At 35.1% G+C, this 23,626-nt stretch overlaps 4 protein-coding genes across 5 annotated transcripts; 2 read left to right on the top strand and 2 right to left on the bottom strand.

Annotated features, from left to right (window-relative positions):
• Positions 1 to 452: 452 nt before the first annotated feature.
• Positions 453 to 6,282, bottom strand: LOC140974063 (phosphoglycolate phosphatase 1A, chloroplastic-like). Of its 2 annotated transcripts, XM_073437284.1 has the most exons (11): positions 5,941 to 6,281; positions 4,495 to 4,562; positions 4,046 to 4,138; positions 3,890 to 3,961; positions 3,383 to 3,454; positions 3,212 to 3,271; positions 2,578 to 2,630; positions 1,846 to 1,943; positions 1,184 to 1,283; positions 797 to 900; positions 453 to 714 (listed from the first exon to the last, which is right to left on the bottom strand). In XM_073437284.1, the coding sequence occupies exons 1-11, from the start codon at positions 6,236 to 6,238 to the stop codon at positions 608 to 610; spliced, it is 1,125 nt and encodes a 374-aa protein (XP_073293385.1). In that variant the 5' UTR covers positions 6,239 to 6,281; the 3' UTR covers positions 453 to 607. The 2 variants fall into 2 exon arrangements, with proteins under 2 accessions (XP_073293385.1, XP_073293387.1); XM_073437286.1 differs by lacking the exon at positions 453 to 714 and having other exon boundaries at positions 815 to 900; positions 1,169 to 1,283; positions 5,941 to 6,282.
• A 2,268-nt stretch (positions 6,283 to 8,550) lies between these two features.
• LOC140974061 (chromatin assembly factor 1 subunit FAS1) lies at positions 8,551 to 14,927 on the top strand. Its single transcript, XM_073437282.1, is given in 13 exon segments — positions 8,551 to 9,400; positions 9,927 to 10,026; positions 10,736 to 10,883; positions 10,956 to 11,154; positions 11,423 to 11,790; positions 11,885 to 12,196; positions 12,919 to 13,000; positions 13,071 to 13,208; positions 13,584 to 13,997; positions 14,150 to 14,287; positions 14,469 to 14,514; positions 14,611 to 14,717; positions 14,719 to 14,927. Coding segments are annotated over 13 exon segments (2,631 nt in total). The 5' UTR covers positions 8,551 to 8,905; the 3' UTR covers positions 14,803 to 14,927.
• A 182-nt stretch (positions 14,928 to 15,109) lies between these two features.
• LOC140974062 (uncharacterized) lies at positions 15,110 to 15,929 on the bottom strand. The gene has a single exon (XM_073437283.1). The coding sequence runs from the start codon at positions 15,838 to 15,840 to the stop codon at positions 15,262 to 15,264; it is 579 nt and encodes a 192-aa protein (XP_073293384.1). The 5' UTR covers positions 15,841 to 15,929; the 3' UTR covers positions 15,110 to 15,261.
• A 1,966-nt stretch (positions 15,930 to 17,895) lies between these two features.
• On the top strand, positions 17,896 to 23,364 carry LOC140974059 (uncharacterized). Its single transcript, XM_073437281.1, has 14 exons — positions 17,896 to 18,052; positions 18,528 to 18,644; positions 18,930 to 19,064; positions 19,140 to 19,336; positions 19,714 to 19,917; positions 20,127 to 20,219; positions 20,359 to 20,397; positions 20,718 to 20,807; positions 20,886 to 20,988; positions 21,159 to 21,239; positions 21,566 to 21,642; positions 22,338 to 22,418; positions 22,542 to 22,633; positions 23,078 to 23,364. The coding sequence occupies exons 1-14, from the start codon at positions 18,028 to 18,030 to the stop codon at positions 23,199 to 23,201; spliced, it is 1,458 nt and encodes a 485-aa protein (XP_073293382.1). The 5' UTR covers positions 17,896 to 18,027; the 3' UTR covers positions 23,202 to 23,364.
• Positions 23,365 to 23,626: the final 262 nt, after the last annotated feature.

Below are 23,626 nucleotides of genomic sequence, written 5' to 3'. Positions count from 1 at the left end.
CAATATTTGTTTCATGTCAATGTCACGGGAAAAAAAACTAAATTTGCTTTGAAAAAAACAAAGATAAATAAATGACTAAAATTGAAATTTGAATAAAATCACAAAGAGAAATATATAGGACCAGAAACAATTTTCTCTAAGTTATACTATGATTATTAAAATATTATATGAGGTATGAAATAGAAGAACATGATAAATAATTTTAATTTTCTTTAATGCAGCTGGAGTCACAATTTTGCTCTTTCACTGCTATGGAAGAGAATACAAGGAAAGGTATATTAAGAGTTTTTTCATTTTCTTTCAATTTATAAAAACGTTAAATTATTTATGCTTATTGAAATTAACGACTAAAAACAATGCTTAAATCCAATTATTATCGGACTTTTGAGTTTAAGAAAATTAGTATTTTTATAAGTAAACACTAAATTAATTGAGATTAATAACCCTGTGAGTAAAAGTAAAATATAGAGAATTTTATTTTGTTGCTAGGATGGTACGACATTTCCGAATTCACGAGCTCTTTACCTTCTGTAAATGAAGAAATTTTAAACGTTTGTAATGATACATCTAGAACGAAGAATGGCACTGTCGCGCTAAATAATCGCTCTCATACGGTTGCAGCCTTGAGAGATAGGAAGTCTGAAATCTTGTTTGTATAAAAATCAGGCTGTATTGAGTTCTCAGGATTTTGTAGCATTGACAGGGTTGTCACACCTAAAAGTAACACCAGAAATCTTGAATGTGGTATGGTGCATAAGTTTAGACACTGAAATGCAAGTTCATTTGGATCACATACCTGACAGGACAAGAAGTGTTCTGCAACCACCGTTTTGTCCGAAAAGAATATCAGTATCTAGCCTATCTCCAACCATGCATATCTGGGACTTTGTAATGCCGAATCTATGTAATTTGGGATAAGAAATTCTGTTAGAATCTAGTCAATCATCTAAATACATATACATGACATGAACTGAAAAATTCGTATTACTTTAAAGCTTGTGTTGGAGGGTATGTCCTCAAACAAAATAAATTAAAAATTTAATCAGTTTTTCATAAACAGTTTTGTGTTTCAGAATATATTGAATCTCCTTCCCTCACCAAATCCCATCCCTTCTTTCCCCGATTCATGAGTCTAACCCTTTATCTATGGAGTTAAGGTTAATGAAACCTTCAGGTAACATACTCATTTGCTAAATAGTCCATCATGAACGTTGAAGGCTTTCCAACAACAAGTGGCTCGCGTTGAGTGGATCCACGCACGGCACCTACCATTGAACCGCCACCTGATAACAAGAAAAAACGAGGTAGGCATCTTGTAATCATGGAGAGACATCTATTTAATATGTAAATTACAAAGTAATAGAGGTACTTCATTCCTACGGACTTATAAGCACCTTGAATAAACTGATTTCCTGATTCACACAGTACAGTAGAGGTTAGCAATGTGGTTCATGCTCGTGATGTCATGAGTGACAGTTACCACATCTAGTGATTAACATTTTCATATCTCCAGAAAATTGACTACAATTACGTGTGTTTATTCATTTCCGATGCAGTCAACTTAGTCTTCAAGGCCCTGGTAACATTGCCAAGATGTGAACTTACAAAATATTAGAAACTTGCAGGTTAGATCAATTTGGACATACATGTTTCAACATTATCAGAGAGAACCTCCAATTTTTCTGCTTCATAGTCATATATTGTCACCGAAAGTGCTGAAAACATTTTCCCCTAACATTCTAAAAATAACATGGTAATCGTTTTCAAAAAGACATGGACTTGTGTAAAAATAATCTTTAAAACGAACATCATTACTTCAAACTGAAATAATTAGAATATAGTAACCTGCCCATTCTTGAGCATCTGTAAGATGTGTGACGGCATCACGATTTGTAGCAATGAAAAGACAGCCAGGGTTTTCACGGATGCACAAAGTTGCATACCTTCATAAATGAAACTAAAACAAATCATAGTTCTATGGTTAACCGAGTGACAAGTTTATGCATATATAATTTTTGGAAAATTTTGCTCCTTCCCTTCCTTTACTTAATATCATTTGCTGATGTCAGTGAAGTCAATACTTAATGTTCCTCTACATCACTGAAGGAGAAGGAGAATGATACAATTAAGTATATTTGAGTATTCAAAAATTTTGAATAGTTGAACTAGCAAATAGTAAGAATTTATTATTTTCTTCCCAGCTGATGTTACCATTTTCCCTTAACTTGAATGGCAATAACGGTGAATAAACTTTGGAAACATCAAGGGATGTGAAGGAATAAAATAATTTCAATCTCAAAAAAGGTGGAGTAGTGTTTCAGAACCCAACAAAGGACTGAAAGTAAAATAGAAAGAAAATAAGATGATTTGTGAGGAGAATATAGCATTCTGAAAAAATAATACCAATAGGTTAGATTCATCCCTCCAATGAATTTAATGGAAAGGAAAATAAATACTCTTCACCATTAGAAAATTTCAACTAATTTCTAGTTGTTGTCATCTCCAGTTTAAAAACTATAAGGTGAAACCATGTATCTCACTTAAAAAAAGGAAGAAAGACCTTGTCAGGAAACTTACTGAATTTTGTAATAGTTGAAATAACGATCAAATCCAACCACAACAGCCCCAACCTAATCGATAAATCATGATATTTTAATGTGAGTTGACTACTTTCATTGCAATAGTTTATATGGTAATGCTTCAAAGGATTGTTACTGTAAGAAATATGTAAAGCTTATACAAAGATATAGAATACTTGGGGGACACAGTTTACGTGTGGTGAAAACTGCTGTCAAACGAGAAAACTTCAACTCTATCATATAAAGATTACTAAGTATCTGATAGAATTATTTGCTCACTCTTTGAAATCATAGAAAATAAAAACATATGAATGTGTGTGTGTGTGTTTGTGTGTGTCAGAAGAAAATTCCTAACAGTAAACTGGTCGGACGAACTAGTTCAGACCACGTGGACTCTGCCGTTCACCAACATGAAGCCATTGTTGGGCTATGGGATTTATTACCACCATAGACCTCTAATTTTTCCCACAAAATGTCTTTCAAAAATTTTATCCCACAGCGAAAAATTCAAGCCTAACTAAACAGAATTTAGATCACCATATTCCACCAATAACAAAAATTTTCCACATTGTGTTTTTTCTATCGAATAGCCATTTGATTTTATTTAGAAGCATAAGAGGATGAATGCATACATTTTCATCATGTTCCATAAAAAAACCTGGTTTTAGTTCAATCTTTTTTTCGCCATCTCCCTGCAAGATTAAAAGTCACGTCATTGTCGAATCTGATGGGATCATCAAGAAGGAATAGAAAGTTTTGTATATTTCGAGTGGAATGAAAATAATTGAGAATTTAATACATACTGGCCCACCAATATACTGAAACCCAGCCAACTCAAGCTCCTTCAAGATGCCATCCTCACCAACAACATAAACCTTGAAGTATGACAGAATGAAACTAGTCGTCAGTTATTCACATCCCCATGATTTACATGCCTCTATACCCATTCTTCAGTTTGCAGACATATGACGTTATAAGAGTAAACTCTTAAACTGTTTTCGAGAAAAACTCATAATTGGTATTACGTGGTACCAAGGTTAATAGTGCAGAATATTAAGAACCATACAGTCTTAGATAAAGTCACTTAAGTTAATAAAAAGCCATGTGCAGTGCATGTATCAGCTATCATGATGATGGAAAGAAAATTAACTCAAGAGTCAAGAACCAGGGAAACCGTGGGGATAACTAGCTGTTTACATAAGATTTTCATACATATTATGTGGAGGTAAACGAAACGGATTTTTTAACAAAAGAAGTATGATTAGCATCTCAGTTACGGAATGGTTTTTTAAGGATACTCCATTTCTTACCTTTTTATCTTTGGGGAAATCAATCGATTTTAAGTACGCAGCAGCGGCAAAGGATGACGCAAAGATTTCCTCCTGAAAACATCAAAAGCCAATTAGACAAACTGCCTTTTACTCAATAGTACGAGAAAATGCATAACAAAATGACTATTTACCCACCTCCTTGACGTCAAGACCAAGTGTTTCAAACTTTTTCCCATACTGCTTCCTAGATTTTGTTGAGTTGTTGGTGACAAAAACCAATCTTTTCCCCTACGTGAAGATGCATTCAAATCCAAACATTACCAAAAGAAGAAGCATGAATGAGTTGGTACTATGAACTAAAGATTATGTGCTATACAACATCTGTAGCTAGCAATGAAAAGGCAGTAATGCAGTAGCAGATTGCCCATTCTTGGAACTTTAATATAAAAAAATGTACTATCCTTTTTCTATAAGAAGAAATATAATGGATTTGTCCCCACCCCCAATTTAATAAAAAAAATTGATTTCCCTTTTTCCTCTCATTTCATATCTGTGGCTCCACCACTGTAGCAGTGGGCAACAGACTGCTAGCATAAAGCACAGTAATGTATAGAGAGTCCTGAAAAGTACTAAAGTGGTATAACCTTTGATCGAAGCATGTCAAGAGTTTCTGGGACTCCACCGATCAGTTTGTCTCCCTTCCATATGACCCCTGGAAATATTAAGCAGCAATGTATTGTCAGGATAATGATAGAAACTGAATTCTTCGACAATTTTATGGAGTTTGAAAGAGACAGACTTTGATCGATAAATTGTAAAACACTAGATTTTTCAACTAAACGTATTGCATTCATTGAAATTGTCATTTTTGTCGACTTGTTTTATTATGATGGAGAGAAAATTTTGTTTACAAAGAAGATGCAGTTGGAAGATTTGGAAACCTGTCTCTGAATCTTACACTGTATGTCTGTATACGTCATGCATATGTCCTTTTATTTTAAGACTTTTCACAATATAACTCCGGCAGAACATTTATTTATTTATAAGAAAAAAGAGCAGGAAAGAAAACAAATTATCTGACAAAAAGGGTCTATCAAACCGGATGCGCGCCAAGATAGCGCCTCGACAGGCACTATTCTCTGTGCACGGTTGGAGTAGCTTCAGTCCTGCGCCTAACTAGCGGCAATGCTAAAACCATCTCCGTCCCCCAACTTCATTTTAGCTCAGGTTTTGCATCAAAATAGTGCAATCTCAGCACCAAATGTAAAACTCATATCAAGCAAGTCTACTCCGAACTCAACTTGGAAAAAAAATTAAAAATATTCTTGATATGTTCACTTCTATTTTAATTTACAACAATTATTTTATTCCACAAAATATTTATTTACATATTTATGAAAATATCAATACGTTATACGTTAAACTTACATTTAAATAATTTATGTAATTAATTTGATTAAAATACTTTATTAATTCAAATATTAATTTATTTTATTTGAATAATTAATTCCGTCAATTTAAATAATTTATTTGATAAATTAATCAATCAATTTAGTAAATAAATTTAATTTTCGATTTAATAATTAGTTACTAATTTCATATCAAGTGAGTATTTTAGTAATTAACATACTACACATAATGACATGAATAATTTACATGATAACAAATCTTAAAATAAAGATCGTAAAATAAATAAGAAACATAAATATCGAATTAAATGATTTGAATTACTATACAAATACCACAGTTGCTCGATTAGTGCATTCCCAGAACGATGTGACAAGAGAGAAGTTTTATGTTCGGTGCATGGATCATACAATTTGGTGCAAAACCTGTTCTAGGATATCCTAATGGTTGAACATGGCCCGGGGAAGAATGATTTTCTCAATTTGCTTAAATCCCGTGACAGGAACATTGAAGCTCACTTAAACTTCAAAAGTCCAGTTACAAACAATAGTTCAAGCATTTTCTCGAACAGTTTAGTTTCACTGATAAGGAAAAGGGGGGGAAAATTCCCGGAAATAGTCCAACATTAATATCAGAATTCAGAAACATGGAAAATGATCACCGATGAAAGAAGAAATAGTTACCATCACAATCGAATATGAATGTCTCAACAGAGTCAATGAGCTGATCAGGGTCCTTCAGCTGCTGAGCAGAAGCACGAGGACTGGCAATTCTTGAAACAGATGCATTCATTTTCTTTCTGGAACGAAATTTACCGCAAAAACTCCATTCGATTATGGGTCTTAGGGAATTGTAGAATAATGGGTTCGCGATGGAAGGGGTTCTCCCGGGAAGAATTGCTCCGTTTCGAGGATTCAGGAGCAGAGTGGAGGAAGAAGATGCGGATGCTGCTACAGCAGATGACAATCTGGTAGTGAGCATTTCTTTCGATGGCTGTTGTTTTTGGTTGGATTTTGAATTTTGTTTAATTAATATTTGGGTTGGGCTTGCTTTGTATGGTTGGCATTGCGCTTGTTTTATCCTCTACATGTGTTGAATAATTTTGCAAGTTAGAGTTTTACTTTTGTTTTATTTTTTTATAGAATAAAATTTTTATGAAAAATTATGTCATTATAAAAAACATATGTTCATGTAAAATATACATAGATTTCAGATATTCGACTTTTCAAATTCTCATCAAGCCCAACTCTCTTGTGGATTTTGCTTCATCTTCTCATTTAAACACCCAACCTTTTCTAGGTTCAATTATGCATGCTTTAACGGGCCGTTCGACAGGAATAGGACTTGAACCGATCTGTTACGCCCAGAATCAGGACCAATATGAATGAACATGACTCGGAACCGTCTTCAATCCACTTCCCAATGGATTGAACCAGATCTGGATCTGGCCCTTTACCGGATCCGTTTCAGAACAATAACGGAACCGGAAATTTTTAAATAAATAGTAGATCTCTTGTGAGACGGTCTCAAGAATCTTTATCTGTGAAACGGGTCTTCTCTACAGATATTCACAATAAAAAATAATACTCTTAGCATAAAAAAGTACTATTTTTTCATGGATGACTCAAATAAGATATCCGTCTCACAAAATACGACCCGTAAGACCGTTTCGCACAAGTTTTTGTCATAAATAAATTATCATTGGGTCCACAAATGTGTATTCAATAGTCATTTCCAACCGCTATTAAATGCACATATTTAATTGTAATTTGGCCCTCGAATTTGGGAGTCAAATTGCAAACATATATTTTTTAAAATCCCACACATAATACAAGACTATTTTTTTAACATTTTCACAAAACAATATTTTCTCAGCTCTGCATTTCTCTACAATCAATTTTGTCTATTTGCTATAATCTGGCAACATATATTCAATAAATTTTGTAATATTTTTTATCTACACTCAATATTCTCTTCATTATTATCTACTTACTGTTTCACAAGTTACTCGTATAAATAATTTGAATTTCAATGGTATCGTTTTCAAATCGTGGTGGTGGTGGATGTTAATAAATTTTCGACTTTGGTAAACATTTTGGCTCCATCCCCGACTCTGATGAAGTCGAACCTGGTCACGATGATGAAAAAACCACGGAACGTCTCAACAAATATGTAGGGACATCATCGTCTGCCTGATCAAGCAACACGATGGCATCGAGCACGACGACAACCCGAATAAAGCGAAGCAAAGATTGTGATCACGTCGATATTGAAAAACAAGATGCGAACGACTCTTTTATCATATGTAAAATTTACAAAACCAAATATTCTTATGAAATGGATGGTTGTTCTCGTGGTACTGATACTTTGAAAAAACATTTAGTCAATGTACATAAACTTGGTCTCGATACTCTACAACATTCGATAGATAACCAACTCAACAACAAATTAATCATTCAAGTGGAAAAGTTTTTACAACTATAAAATAAATTTCTTGAAAAACTATCGTTAAATTTGTTACAAATTGTTGTCAACATTTTTATAATAGATCAATTGTGCATGGGTTAACAACATTACTCGATCATAGTAAAAGTCAAAATGAGTTATATATGTTTTTTGAATAGCATGCTAAATTTATTTGGAAGAATATTGACGATAAAAAGAAGTCAATCATGCATTATCTCAAAGAATTTTTCATTTGTATGCTAGTGAACCGAGTGCATAGTCGAATAAGATGACGACAGAGAAAAGCAAATGTGGAGCACTCAACTTATTTAAAAGTTTGAAACGAAAAAAAAAACTGATGACAACAACAAACTACAATAAGATTTAAATATATCTTAGCCAATCTATCGAGGCTACAGAGAATTTCGGTGTTCTTGATTGGTGCAAAAGAAATTATCAACTTTATCTAGTGTTAACGACAATTGCAAGAGATGTTATAGTCGTTCAAAGTTCAAGTGTTGTTTCCGAATCATTATTTTCAGAGCTTAAGTTTCGACGAAGATTCAGAATATTTAAAATATATTTTAATAAATCGTGATAAATTTTATATGTTAAATTGTAAAAATCAATATTTAATTATTTTATTTTTATAATTAATCATTAGTGTTTTCATTAAAAAACAGAATAAAAGACATGGACCGAAATCGGTCTATAAATCATGAACCTTGGATACCTAGGAACTGAAAAGTTTAGAAACCGCCCGACTCGGATCAGGCTGGAACCCGACCCATTAAGATATCCGTCTAATGTGAATTTGAACAATGTAATGTCGTAGAGTGGCGGACAAATGTATCCAATTTTAAGCGCCAATTCCCGAAATTTGCTATCAATTGGAGCCATTTCTTGACTCTATATGGCGGGATTCATAAAAATATTACGAATTAACATAATCTTTTAATCGGTGCAAGTAATATGGCAGGAGAAGTAAAAAGAGGGTTTTGTTCTTCCCGTCTTTTCGTCTCATTTCGTATGAAATCCCATAATTCGCCAATTTTTTTCACTTTCCAGATATCAGCAAATTGACAGCGAGTTTTTTTTTTTGCCATTTGGTTATCCCGAAAATCTCCATTATTTGAACCATTTCAGTCGATTAGGGCGGTTTTGTGAAGTGGGTTTCGTTAATTTCAGTGATTGCATGCAAAAATGGAGGGGGGTTCACCCGTGGTAATCGACGGCCCGAACGCGGGAAAGACAAAAATCGACGTTTCCGATCATAAGAAGGTGGTTTTGAAGAGGAAGAGGGTGGCTCCACTTTCTTGTCTAGAAAATCCGGAGGAAAAGAAGGCAAAGATCGACGCTCTGCGAGAGGAAACCAACAGTCTAGTTAGATTTGGTAAAAATTTAGTACTCGAAAACAGAGCGGCTCTGCTGGAAAATGTGGAGAAATCTGGGAGTTCTTCTGCGGCGTTGAATTGCGTGATTGCATGTGCGCTGGAAGAGAGTGATCTTCCTCTGTCCAAGCTTGTGGATGAGGTTTTCGATAAAGTTGTTGAAAAAATTGGAAATACCGACAGTGTTACGAAGGCTAGTGTGAAGAGTATCGTGCTTTTAATTGGGCAGAGGTTATGTTATGGAGTCACGGATGCAGATGCGGATGTCTTGGAGAACGATGCTGATTGTGCTCTTTGGTGTTGGGAGGTACAAATTTCAGCAAATTGACTACCTCTGATGCTATGTTATAAATTGTATACTGGATTTGTATCGAGGGATTTGTTAATTTATGTTGGTTTGCCATTTTTATGGGTGATTTACAGAATTCATGGTTTATTGATGTACAGAAATTTTGTCAGATAGTTCGAATCGAGTGGCATGTATCCGTTTTTCTTAGTTTCGCGTCTCTTAAATTATACCGAATCACATTTTTGCTTCCTTTGAATCTGGTATTGTTGGCGCATAGAATGTATTGACCTTTTTAGGCTTTTAATGAATTAATAAATATTAAATCACACGATTTTATCTTTACGTACAAGTCTTATGTGTACGCATTAGTTTTTATTTGCAATGTATTCAAATTTTGCTCAACTTGGGATATATACTTATGTTAAAATGTCAGCTAATCTTTGTTTTGATGGCATACTTTCTTATTGCAATGCATTATCTGGCTCTTGGTGTTCCATATCTTCGGACTAGTGTTAGTTTATTGAATACTGTTTTCATGTCGTAGACAAGAGATTTGAAATTGATGCCAAAATCGGCACGCTCGTCTCTGAAAGTTCGCCGCACTTGCCGGAAAAAGATACAGGAGAGGATTACAGCTGTTTTGGGTAATTCCTTAAATGCCTAATTATAACTATATTTTTATGTTTCAGTGTTGAACTATTTGACTGTGAATAATCTATTACAAGTTTGTGTCTGTGACCCTCCTTTTGAAATAGGAAACATAAACAGAATTTTGATAAGTAATGAAAATGGTATATGTATGTCAGTATGTGTATAATTGTCAACCTAATAAATTATGAATTATAAACTGTTTCTGGTAAGTGCATTTATTTCGCTTAGAATAATTTCAAGACTGTGCAGTCTGTTGAATTTTAATATTATAGAAAGCTACAGGATCAACTGAACTTTGAGTTTAAAAATGTCGTGTGCCTGGTTCATCGAAGAAAAATCAATGGCACATCATGATAATGATAAATCTGTTCAGTCAGAAACGAAGTGATATGTCTCATATTACACTTAAAGGGTTCACAATTCGAAATGTTTGAGTTTTTCATGACATGGGTCATTTAGTACACTAGAATTTTTGTATGGCCGCATGTTCTGTGTAATCTTACTAGTGCAATTCTCCTTTCTTGGAACTTTTCCCATTGTTTAGTTGGATTTAATTGCATTGCCATTATAGTTTGTCATTTTTTGTCCTATAATTTTATTTTATAGTTGTAAACTATGGTGCTTTATTTGATGATTCATCTTAGTAGGTCTCATAGATCTTTGCTCACGCTGCTGTTACTAAATAATTTTTGTATGTCTCAGCTATGATAAGTCTGCTGGAAAAGCCAGAGGCCCGTCAGGACCATCTGCAGGAGTTGTTGAAAGCTTCGGAGAGACTTGCTAAAGTGTTAAACGAGGCAGACATTTTGTCATTAATGGAGAACATGTCGCAGAAAACTGGTTGTGAAATGTATGTATACCAGGTATGGTTTTTAGTATGATGTTACAAGCCATAAGCTTAATCAGTATTTTAATGGTAAAGGGTTGAAAAAGAAGCCAAGAGAGACGAAAAACTGTTAATCAAGCAAATGGAGAGAAGCAAAAAAGAAATGGAGAAAGAGAGAAAGAAGACGGAAAGCCAAGAAAAACTGTTAATCAAGCAAATGGAGAGAAGCAAAAAGGAAATGGAGAAAGAGAGAAAGAAGATGGATCGCAAGCTTCAGAAGGAAAAGTTGCAAAGTGTATGCTATCATCACAACCTCTCATTTTGTTCTTATATTTGAAGTATGTGCTTTAAATTTATGTGCATTCATTGTAACAGCAATAGAAACAATTGACATTACATATAGCATCTTTTAAATATCTAGGTATTCTTGTTTAAAAACGTGAAGGGGGATCTTCTATTTGTGTGGCTTTAGAGTCAAATGAATTCCCCCTTTCTCATGTATCCAATTTATCTTTTAAGTGCCCGTTTCATGTATCTTATTTGTAACCTCCATGTCCTGGCAGGAAAAGGAGCTGAAGCGGTTGCATGATGAAGCAGAAAAGGAGGAGAGACGACGTGAAAAAGATGAATCTGAAATGCAGAAACATTTAAAAAAGCAACAAGAGGAAGCAGAGAAAAATAAGAAACGTAAGGAAAGGGAAGAAGCTGATTTGAGAAAGCAACTCTCCGTACAGAAACAAGCATCACTGATGGAACGTTTCCTTAAAAGGAACAAAACTGATTCAACTCCTCAAAATGACAGTTCTACAAACAATACAACCACATCTGAGTCGTCCTCAAGCATGATGGAGAGGAAGTCTCAATCAACTACTCTTGCAATGGACTCTGTTTTATCCCAAAATGGTGGAATTGAGGAAGAAGATATATGGAAGTAGGAAACTCTTTTCATTCATCTTTTCATGTGGATATCATGTAGGATAACCTTCTGGTTTTTTAAAAGTTTAAGATTTATGTAACTGTTTCAGATCGCATTTGAATTCTTGGCGCCTCATGGGGCGTTCAACCAATTCAAACAGGAAGGTCCATTGGGGCATTCGCCAGAAACCTAAGACACAAGTGGTCAAAGAGCTTAAGCTTACTACAAGCAAAGAACTGACTTGTGACGAGGACAACATTGAGAAGTTTGTCGATGGATGGGGTGACTCAAGTGTTTCTGGAGGATTGTCTCAAATAAACACAGATAGCCCCGTTGGAGAGAAGCGGATTCGAACTATAAAGTTGTTGCAGTTTGATAAAAGTCACAGGCCTGCTTTTTATGGTGTTTGGCCCAGGAGAAGGTGAGTCATGTCGTTGAATAATATCCTGAACACCATTTTATAGTTGCTGTAAGTATATTTTCTTGACTTGTGACATCTGCACCTGTGACTTTGCAACCTCTAATTACCAGTTTGGAGGATACTTCGATTGTTAAAGTTTTGAGAGCAAGATATTTCAGTTTGTGAATTGTAATGGTAAACTGAATTCTTGTTTTGTCACGTATCACCATCCTTTTTCATCTCGTCCGAGTCATTAAACTGTGTATGTGGAACCAGGGCAGATGATATTTGATTTTTATTATGAAATATCTCAGTTCCTAGGTCTAACTGTGGTGAAAGAATTTTCTTGGGCTTGGAATTGGCTATCATTCGTGTCTTTGATGGGCTCCATTGTTTTTAAAATTGATTAGAGTATAAGATTCTAAGTGACATGTCGGGGACCGTTTGAGACTGGGCGTTGGACCTGCTATCCAATAATATAGCAGTTTTGGCATGAGAGTCATTTGAAAGAAGTGGGATTTCTGCTCTTTAAGTTGGTGTACCCATTTTTCATACTTTGTTTTTAGTTTTTACCCATATTTCTTTGAGCATTCAATTAATTTCTGATTTTCTGCATCTTTATTGCCATTGATGTACTATTTAACTTTCACGGGATATTATAACATCAAAAACATTCATTGGGCATTTCCCCTAATATATTTAAATCGATAATGTTGTCCTGATGATGCCCTTCTATTTGCCAGTCAAATTGTTGGAGCATGTACTCCTTTTGCAAAGGATCCGGATATAGACTATGAGATTGACAGTGACGAGGAGTGGGAAGAGGTATTCTATCCCTACTATAATATGGTCATCATCATTAAAATCGTGCAGAGCTGAAAGTTTGATTGCACAGGATGAACCTGGTGAAAGCCTATCAGATTGTGACAAGGATGATGAAGATGAAAGCCTGGAAGCACGAGTAAAGGGTGATGATGATGATGAAAGTGAAGATGGATTTTTTGTTCCTGATGGATATCTATCAGAAAATGAGGTACTTCAACATGTGACATTTCATGTCGTCTTACTAAATTTACATAATTTCTCCAGTATTTTTTAATACATTTCATGATTCATGAATCTCATGTAGCTCGAACATAAGAAATTACTCCTATGAATTTCTCTAGTATATTTCTCCTGAATGCTTTTGTATACACGTTCATATAAATGTGAACCCGTGTTTCTGTGTAGTTATGATATTTTCTGTGTAGTTATGATATTACAAAGCATCATGAATGATATTAGAAAGAGATATTTTTCAGATTTGGAAATCAGTGTTGTAGAGAAGCTGGCGTAGAAGTAATCCTATCTCCAATTTTATGGATACATAAATTTGTTTATTATACATTCTTTCCTTGTCCTAACATAGGGAATGTATGACGATGAAATGGACTCTGATGAATACTATGAGGAAGCGAGGAATGTGCCTAGTTCTGAACAGCCAGTTCAGTGTGAAGATTTCATTACCATGCTTCAGCAGCAGAAGTATCTGAATAATTTGACTGAGCATGCACTTAAAAAGAACCAGCCTTTGATCATATTAAATCTTATGCACGAAAAGACAGTTTTATTCTCAGGTGAAGAATTTACTTGTGTAGAGAAGCTTGAGCGAATGTGCTTGCAAACTCTTTCTGTTCGTACTATGCCTGGACTCCCAAGTATAGGTATAACAAGTGAGAGCGATGCGGTAGCCAAGGATTTGGAAACTTCTTCTAACAAGTCAAGTATTTCCACTCCTCTTGGAACAGGTGTTACTTTGCAAGACGCAGACTTGCCTCAGATGGTAAGTTATATTTAGCCTGTTTTGTATATGCCTTTTGATTTAAGCAAGCAACATCCTTCGTGTAAATGACTTGTCCAAACTTACAATTTACCTTGTGCATTTGAAATGTTATGGTGTATGCATTTACATCGATTTCTTGTTAAAATTTACAGATTCTTAGCATTCAGTCATGCCCATATAGTATTGGAAAGATAGTGGAGTCACTGCACATGAAATTTCCCACAGCCACAAAGTCACAATTACGGAATAAAGTGCGAGAAATAGCAGAGTTCTCTGACAACCGTTGGCAGGTGAATTTTTTTCACGACTCAACATCCTGTAGGTTAAGTATGTTGGTTTTTAACTTTCATTATCTGTTCAGTGTGGAAGTATTTCACTGATTTATATGACATGGAGCGGCGATAAGTTTATTCATGCTCCAGTTATTTTATATGAGAGATGATGTTAAGCTGCATATCTCATGTGATTCAGGTCAAGAAAGATACTTTGAGCAAACTCGGCCTCTCAATATCACCAGGTATGAAAATAATAAGTACCTACCTCTCTATCATATTAGCTCAGTATAATTTAGTTTATACTCATTTCTATTAATTTTTTTCCCTCGTTATTACAGATAATAAAAGCTGTGAGAAGAAAACAAGCATTGCTGCATTCTTCTCAAAAAGATGCCTGCCTCCATCTATAAAAACTCTGAACTTGAACGAGACCTCTCCCACCAGCATCTCAAAAACCAGCTCCAGCCCTTATTCGACCACATAATGACTCACATGAGACTGATTTATGCATTGCATGTGTAGTTTCTTAGTACTTCATCTTTTGCTAGTTTTGGCAGATGAGCTGTGTTTTTTTGATGATATGTTGTGATGAAATGACAAAGAATATACTCTTATTAAAGGCTCTGAGAAAATACATGTGCTAGGATGGATGTTTCCAAGTTGTTCATCGTAATGTGTGAAACTCCGGTTTAAACTTAGCAAAATAAACTTTTCTTTGATCTTTTTCCCTTATTTTCACAATAAAACTTGGCTATTCTAGGTACACTTTAGGTCAAAATGTTGCTTCTTCACACTAAAACATAGTTATTTATCCATTGGAAGAGTTTCTTTGGTGAGTGGCAAAGATTCAAGCGATTATAAATAAATGAATCATATTATAAATGCATTACAGCGACAAGCCTTTATGGCTTATAGAATACATCACACATTATATTATATGTATAATGCAAGTACAAACAAATTCAATAATCCCACACCCTGTATCTCAATTAGACCTGAAATGGCCATGGCCAATTCTTGATATCCTCCTCATTCTGAACCTTGCTGCTTCTCATGGCGTAAGTTGAATTTCCATTATTTCCCCTCTCCATATGCGCATAGTAGCTCAAGAAGAATGCCAGTGTCAGCACCACCCACTCGAGGCAGAAGATCGAAATGCACAATCCTCCAGCGAGCTTCAGAATCATCTCGGCATCTTCTTCTCTCACGTAAGTCTTGAGATATCTCAAGAAATCCGACGGCCGTGTGAAGATGAGAACAGACACGGAGCCTTGGAAGATGGCTGTCAGCACCGTGGCCACCATATGCGCGCCATAGAACTTCTTTGCGCCTGAGATGGAAGCCTTGGAGGCGGCGGCGCAGCCGAAGATGGCTCCCGCGATGGTTATGATGTGCAGGAGGATGAGGAGGAAGCCGCAGAGGGAGGGGATCAGGCGGAGGGAGAGGGTCAGGAATATGCAGCTCGAGGCGGCGCCGAGGAGGACGTAGTTACTGAGGAGGAAGACTTTGTGCGTGCGTGGGTGAGAGGATTCGTCGGCGGCGGAACTTCCGGTGATCGCAAAACCCATTTCGAATTCGTGATTTCGATTATCTGATCTGAAGAACTGATTGTAGAAAGGCAGTGAAATAGCTCGTGGAGAGGATTTATTTCGGGACAGTGGAGAATATATGTATACATATATATATATACAGAGATATACAACGGTCATATTTTCATATTTTCCTATCAAATATGACCGTTGCCGAAAGGCAATTGAAAAATGAGGGACAGCGCAACTGTTGCCTTTGGGAGTCATTCACATATTTGATTTATTTTCTAAATAAGATTTCATATATATATATATATTTGAATTTTGAAATGAAATTTATTTTCATATTCACGAGTCCATTTGAATGTGATGCATTGGATACCTAAAACACACTGTTAAATACTTACATCTAATTTAAATTTAAACAGAATCTTGACAAACTATACAACTCATACTTCAATTTTAAATGATACTGAAAAATAAGTCTTATTCTAAATCTTGCCTTTTAGTATTATATTTCAAAACTTTGAGTTAGTTTACGTTCCACCTAGAGTAAATTTACTTATATCCCAATTGAAAGTGTAATCGAATCGAGTCGAACTCAAGTACTCGACTAAAAAAAAATTCAACTGCTCGAGCTCGACTCGATTCAAGTAGTAATTTTCGAGCTCGAGCTCATCGAATTCAAATTTTTTAAAAATGATTTTAAATTTTTTAGAAATGATTAATTAATAAATTATATATATATATATGCTAGAATAGCTACTCGAGTAAACTCATAAAATATTCGAGCTCGGCTCGATTACGAGCTCGAATGGAGCTCCTCATTAATAGCTAGCTTGACTCATTTCACCTCTAATCTCAATGCTATTGAGTGATACGAGTCATTTGTTTAATAATTCATATATTGATGATTCATCAAAAAATAACATTTCAAAAATATTTAAATTTCAACGAAAACGTGTAAGATTTTTTTTTTTATTGCACCATACGTGGAGAAGGGGGATGGAACCCGGAGAATCGACTAATATGATAGAAGGTGAGATCACTGTGTTATAAGCTGTAAGATATTTAATTGAGTTGATACGAATTTAACAGCTTAAAAACATATGCGAGGGCATTTAGTAAAATAAAATAAAATTGTTGATTTGATTGATTGACAAATTTCTAAGAAAACCCCGAAACAAAGCGGGTCTGGGCACGTTATTTCCTATCAAAATAATAATTTTGAAGAATCTGAAAATTTATTTAGTCCAATTAAATAAATAAAACATAAACCTTGTGTTATCTTGAATAGAAATTGCTATATTATCGTAATAACTGTATAAATTTAAAATATATGTACACCGATACTTATTTCTTTTATATAATCTAAAATATTTTAATTTTTAGCTATTCAATTTGAATACCATACTTCCAACAACAAATTCATAAAATCAGGATCTCACCAATCCAAATCCAACCATCCAAATACAATTTGGCACGTCCTAATTCAATATAAAGAAGGATTTAGAATCAGAATAATTGAAAAATTAGTTGAACTAGCATATAATTGTTATTCCATTGAAATCTTAAGATTTTTCAGATATATATAACATTTAAAAAATAGATTTGAAATAACATATAATTGAAAGTCGATCAAATCTTAATCGAAGCCAAACCTCTCATCAGGAGGATAGATGAGATGATTCAGGTGAGATCCAACGTGAACAAATCTAACATTCGATTCACTCGTGGGATTCAAGCAGTCTGGGGAGGTCACCAGAACTGTTCTTTCTCGAAAATCCATAAGTTTTTTTATGACGTTTCCGAGTTGATGAAGTAGGTGAGGATGAAACTAAGAAGTTACGAGTTCGATTTTCTTGAATACTTTTATCGGTCGAGCCTGTACATATAAAATTTTTGAATATAATTTACTGATTTGACGTAGTTTGTAGGCTTATTTCTAAACCCGATAGTTTATCTTATCTAATAAACACTGCAATGGATGTGGTTTTCCGTAGCAACATAACAATAATGACAATCACTCTACATAAATTACCTCGTACGAAATATATTGCAAGAGATTTAGAACAAAGGTAGCCCAATTTAATAGGCGTAGTTTAGTTTAACAAAGAAGCCCAATGGACGTCTAATTGGGCCAAAGTATTTGCTTTTTCCTGATTCTCCGACAGTGGTGGAAGAAGGGGGTAGAGAAACCACGAGAAGTTCCGAAGAGAGGAGCCGATGTCGTCCCAATCGCAACTGGCAGGTGGGTTTCGTCCTATATTTTTTATTTTGTTTCATCATTAAATCCACTTTTTAAATATACTTTTCGATGTATTTTTATTGATGTTTTTTTTTTCTATATTTATCGGCTGAGTTTTGAGATCGATTTTCTGGATTTTCAATAACACTTTCTAGACAGCTCTCTATCTTCATTATTTTGGCCAAGAAGTTTTGTTTTTTGTGTTTCCTGGTGAAATTTGATTTACATTTACTGGGTTTTTACTTTTTTCTTGAAGTTGAAATGGGTGGTGCAATCATTCATTACCATGGCCATATCAAATTTTTAAGTGTTGTTTAGTGTGATACACTGTACATGGTTTTCTTGACTTAGAATCATGCGAATTTGACGTGTGCGCGTAGTCTGTTTGTGCAGTTGTTTATAAATTTGTTTGCATATAATGATTAGGGAATAAGAGGTGGATGGTTTCTCATTTAAATTTAGTTTTTGAAATTTTCAGGCGGAGAAAATGCTTTTCAAGAAAATCCAGGATGTAGCTTTGACGGTGGCCGTGGATGGTTTATTCTTGGCCAGGAACAACAGCTTATTGGCCCTTATTCAGTCCCTGAATTGCGTGGTGAGTAGTTGCATAGGTATTTTCGTATAATTTGCATGTGCTGAATTGGTAGGATCACCATTATCTCACTCGCCCTTGTTTCTGTAAAGCATTAACATTTAGTTTGCGGTTTTTATTTTGTCTATCTGTCGAGTACTCAGGTGCCTTTTTAATGTATTTTGATGACTTTCAGTTCTACAAGTGACAGGCTTGTTGTAAATAACAAATGTTTAATCTGCATATATTTGGGTTGTGTTAAGTGACATTGAAATTATGGGCTTAACCATGTTTAATTTTCCTGGGCAGCGCACTATTCGAGTGGATACTTGACACAGGATACCATTGTGTGGTCTGAAGGACTAGGTGATTGGCAGCCGCTGTCCTCTATACCTGGATTGCTGGCGGATGCACCTGAGGAAAGTGCACCGAGTTCAATTGGTGGTATGTTTTTCCAGCACAATATTTTGAACTACAAATTATTACTTGTGCTACCAAATTTATTTTATTGTTTTGTAGTTCTTGCTCCCGCTAATGAAGAAGATGAGTTTGAAAAGTGGCAAAGGGAGGTTAGGGAAGCGGAAACAGAAACGGAAGTTAACCAAAACAATGATCAAGAGAGGCCTGCCACGCCACCTGATGGTGAGGAAGAATTCATTGATGATGATGGGACTAAATATAAGTGGGACCGAAATCTTCGAGCTTGGGTCCCTCAGGTTGGTGTTTGATATGTATACTATGTCATTATTTGCTTTTTTTTTATCTGTAATTTTCCTGGAGAACAATTGGAATATAAAATTGAAATGTAGATGCTTCTTTACTTTTCTGACGAGATACTTGGTTATTTATATGTTTTCTTTTCCTAGTAAACAGTACGAGTATTAATTTAAATGTATATGCTTTTTAACTTGCCGGGTGAGACTCTTAGTCGTACATACATAGGTTTTTATGCTAATTTTTCTCCAAGAATCCTATTTGCTCATTCATATCGTTTTTTTATTCCTAGGTTTCTACAGTTCAATTTTTTGATTGGTTGTAAACAAGTGCTTCATGCCTTCCTTTTAATATGGGCTTTGATGATTGGTTTTGTTAGGAAAATGACACTCAAAAAATTGAGGAGTATGAACCGAATGATATGACTTTTGTGCAAGAAGAGGAAGTATTTTCAGCAGTAAGTGCTGATGTTTTTTCTGTCAAGGAAGAGGTTAATGATGTCAGCGAAGCTCTAGAAGACATGCAAAATGGAAAGAGAAAGTTACCCGGGAAAAAGTCTGATAACAAAACTGAGGAAAAGAAGGTTTAGTCTGTGATTTCATTTTTTTTATGGTACTGTTGTCTGCCTGCTTGGGTATCTGTTGACAGTTTCGTACAAGTCCACCTGCTGGACCTTGTCAGATGTTTTAGATTATTGTAAATTATGTCGTACAAATTTAATTTAAACCTTGTTTAGGGTTATCAGGTGTTTTAGATTAATTCTGTTTACCAAATTATTGCAACCTTGTGTAGGAAGGTAATCAACCTCCTGATACTTGGTTTGAGTTGAAAGTGAATACACATGTGTACGTGACTGGCTTGCCTGATGACGTTACAGTTGAAGAGGTCAGTTGTGGTCTTTGTTCTGTTCGTTTGGTGATGTCCATCTGAGTTTCTTGGCTAGCATAGAAGACAGTATAGTATTGATTGACATGTGCATTTGTGTTTTCGTTGCTTAGGTCTTTTATTTGATATATTGATGCAGGTGGTTGAAGTATTTTCTAAGTGTGGGATTATAAAGGAGGTATGCAAAGTCTTGTTATCAGCCGCCCACCTCTTCTCTTTCTAATTATATCATGACGATGAATTGATGATATGACATTCATTTGTATTTTTGGCCATCAATTTTACTGGCGACAACGTTGCAGTTAGATTCCTGTTTCATGTTTCCATAATATGCTTCCCCTTTAAGTTATTGATTTTGTTCTCACATTGTTTGACTAGCTATTCTGATTCAAACTCAATCATAAGGTTTTCTTATTTAATTTTTTATCCAGGAAGATCTTCCTGTAGTTTCTTTTGAGAATAATGATCCTTGTGATGTATTATTGCTGAAACACACAGGACCCTGAAACAAAAAGGCCTCGAGTGAAGGTTTACGTTGACAAGGAAACTGGGAAAAAGAAGGGGGATGCTCTTGTAACATATCTAAAGGTTTTTTTCTTTATACTAGTACAGTTATGACTCGTGACATAATTTGTTTTACCTTGTTCTATATTTTTTTTCCCTCAGGATCCTTCGGTAGATCTGGCAATCCAAATTTTGGATGGGACTCCCTTAAGACCCGATGGCAAGGTGAACATGGTAGTTACAAAAGCTAAGTTTGAGCAGAAAGGTAATATGCATGAGCTTTATGTTCATTGTTGCATTTTTTTTGTTTGGGTGATATAACTGCTTATGAGATGATTTTTTGGCTCATCAGCTGTTGATTTGGTGGATAAAAGATTATAACGGTATTTTCAATTGTTGAATTTTTTATCTTAGTAATCAAAGATTGACATCCAGGTGATAAATATATATCAAGGCAAGTGGACAAGAAGAAGAAGAGGAAACTTCAGAAGGTCGAACAGAAAATGCTTGGCTGGGGTAAGTCCTAAAATTTGTAAATGTTGCTGTGCCAAATCGTAATTTCGCCACTTATTTATTTTAAAGACTGCTGTGTTTGTTGGCGTTGAAGACGGTGAATTCAACTTCTGTTTCTGGAAATAGTTTGATACTGTTAAGATGTCTGCTAGTATTTACTAGGATTTACTATGATAAAGCCACATCCTTGTCCTTCTCGAACTGATAAAGGATCCAACATTGGAGCATCTCGAGCTCTTCCATCTCGTTGGATTTTATTTTTAGCGTGCTCTATATGCAAACATTGACAATTTTATGTGTGCTTTCTTGTATTGGTGGTGGCCAAACAGGTGGTCTTGATGACTCAAAGGTGTCTATTCCAGCAACTATAGTTCTTCGTTACATGTTCACCCCTGCAGAATTGCGGGTAGGCAAATTTTTCATTCATGTTTGCTTTGAGGCTCATTGCTGTGTGGTTAAGTTAGACACCTGCTATATGGTTGGGTGGTGGATTTTATGAATATTAGTTCTGGAAGGTGTTGTAGGAGTATGTTCGCGGGTGCTGCCAATACCCCGTCTAATTGTATCTGTCTACATGGAAACACCATTTTTTTATTAGTGTCTGATTGTAGCCCCTCAATTTTCTCTACCAAGAACAATACGCCTACTGTGACTGCCTCTTGTGACACTGCTAACATAATTTGTCCCCTATGACCTACCCGTGTCTTCTTCCCGCTTCATGTTTTTATTGTAGAAAGCAATAACATAATTCTGGATTATGAAGACCTTGGCTGTGTTAGTTGTAATGAAAGTTGTTTTTATGAGCCTTTGTAATAGCCCATGCAATGAATATATTATTTAATATTTATGACTTGTAGCGTTAAAGTAGATACAACCTACAACTTTCTGTTGATTATATTGCAAGAGGTAGGCCCATTTTAAGAATCATAAGTTAAAGAGAGTATATAGAATTCCTCTTCAAATATTGCATGAACTATGTTTTGCACCGGTTCTTGTGATTTTTGTGGAGTTGCGAGTTGTGACCCTCTCTCGTTTCATTCTTCAAGAATATTCTTTCACGGAATCCTAACCTGGACGTACCCTAAAAAACTGTGTTAATAGGCTGATGAGAATTTGCGTTCCGAATTAGAGGAAGATGTCCGTGATGAATGTGGAAAGCTTGGTCCATTGGATTCTGTCAAGGTATCACACAAATGTTCTAGTTATGTTGGAGCTCTACAGATTAATTGGGAAAGATAAACGTGTGTCGTGACGTCCAGTTGTCTGTTGACATTCGTTATTGATATACCGGTCTATTTTTTGCAGCTTTGTGAGAATAACCCACAGGGGGTTATCTTGGTCAAGTTCAAGGATAGGAAGGATGCTCGTAAATGCATAGAGTTGATGAATGGGCGATGGTAATTTTCACATTTTTTTTTAAATTTTTGCTCCAGTAATTTGCTTTATAAAATTTGTTGTGGGACTTCTGACAAGGTTTGAATCAGAGAACGTCTCTACACGCACATAAAAGTAAAACAAAGTAGTTTGGCGGCAAAACAACATAGTCTCATAACCATTGAAGTACATGATTGATTTGGTTTAAGAACTTCCAAACCGAATTTTCTGGTTTTCGATTAATTATTTAACTCCTGACTTTAAATCACCGGCTAAATCTAGAGATGGTATGGAGTGTATATGATCCGAAAAATGACAAGATTTGTAAGATAAGAGTCATGAAGTTTTGTACGTCATGTCCTAATTTGATGCAAGGAATAGTGTATTTGCTACACATGCATTAGATGTTTTCTGGATCCGATTCCTTGCAATAAGATTCTGATAATACTTCCTTTCGACATTTTAAGGTTCGGTGGAAGACAGATACATGCAAGTGAGGATGACGGGACTATCAACCACGCTTTGATACGAGATTTGGACGAAGAAACGGATAGATTAGAGAAGTTTGGATCCGAACTAGAAGCCGATTGAGGCGAGCAACATGTAGATGCATTTTGTGCTCCACTTGTTGATGATATGTAGGTTGTAATTTCTTACAGATTCACCCATGTTTTTAGAGCTTGAATCTTAACCGTTGTTTGTAGCAGGATGCGAACAAGCAATTTTACATGTTTCTAATTAACAAGCAATTTTACATGTTTCTAATTAACAAGCAATTTTAAATAATTTCTGAATAATTTAAAGGGAAGATAAAATAGAGAGTGAACCAAATAAATAAATAATGGTAAAAATATTATCTAAAAAAATGCTATTTCTTTTGATATTAGTATATCATAACAATAATAAATATGCAAATTTATAACATTGCTAAATGATTAAAAAAAACAATTTTTATAATTTAAATGTCTAATAAAACAATATCGTAATATTTTATATTTTTAACACGAATATGATGT

Source organism: Primulina huaijiensis, chromosome 3 (genome assembly GCF_012295235.1).
Source record: "Primulina huaijiensis isolate GDHJ02 chromosome 3, ASM1229523v2, whole genome shotgun sequence".
In the NCBI taxonomy this organism is placed as follows: domain Eukaryota; kingdom Viridiplantae; phylum Streptophyta; class Magnoliopsida; order Lamiales; family Gesneriaceae; genus Primulina; species Primulina huaijiensis.
This window is presented reverse-complemented; position numbering and strand designations above follow the sequence as displayed.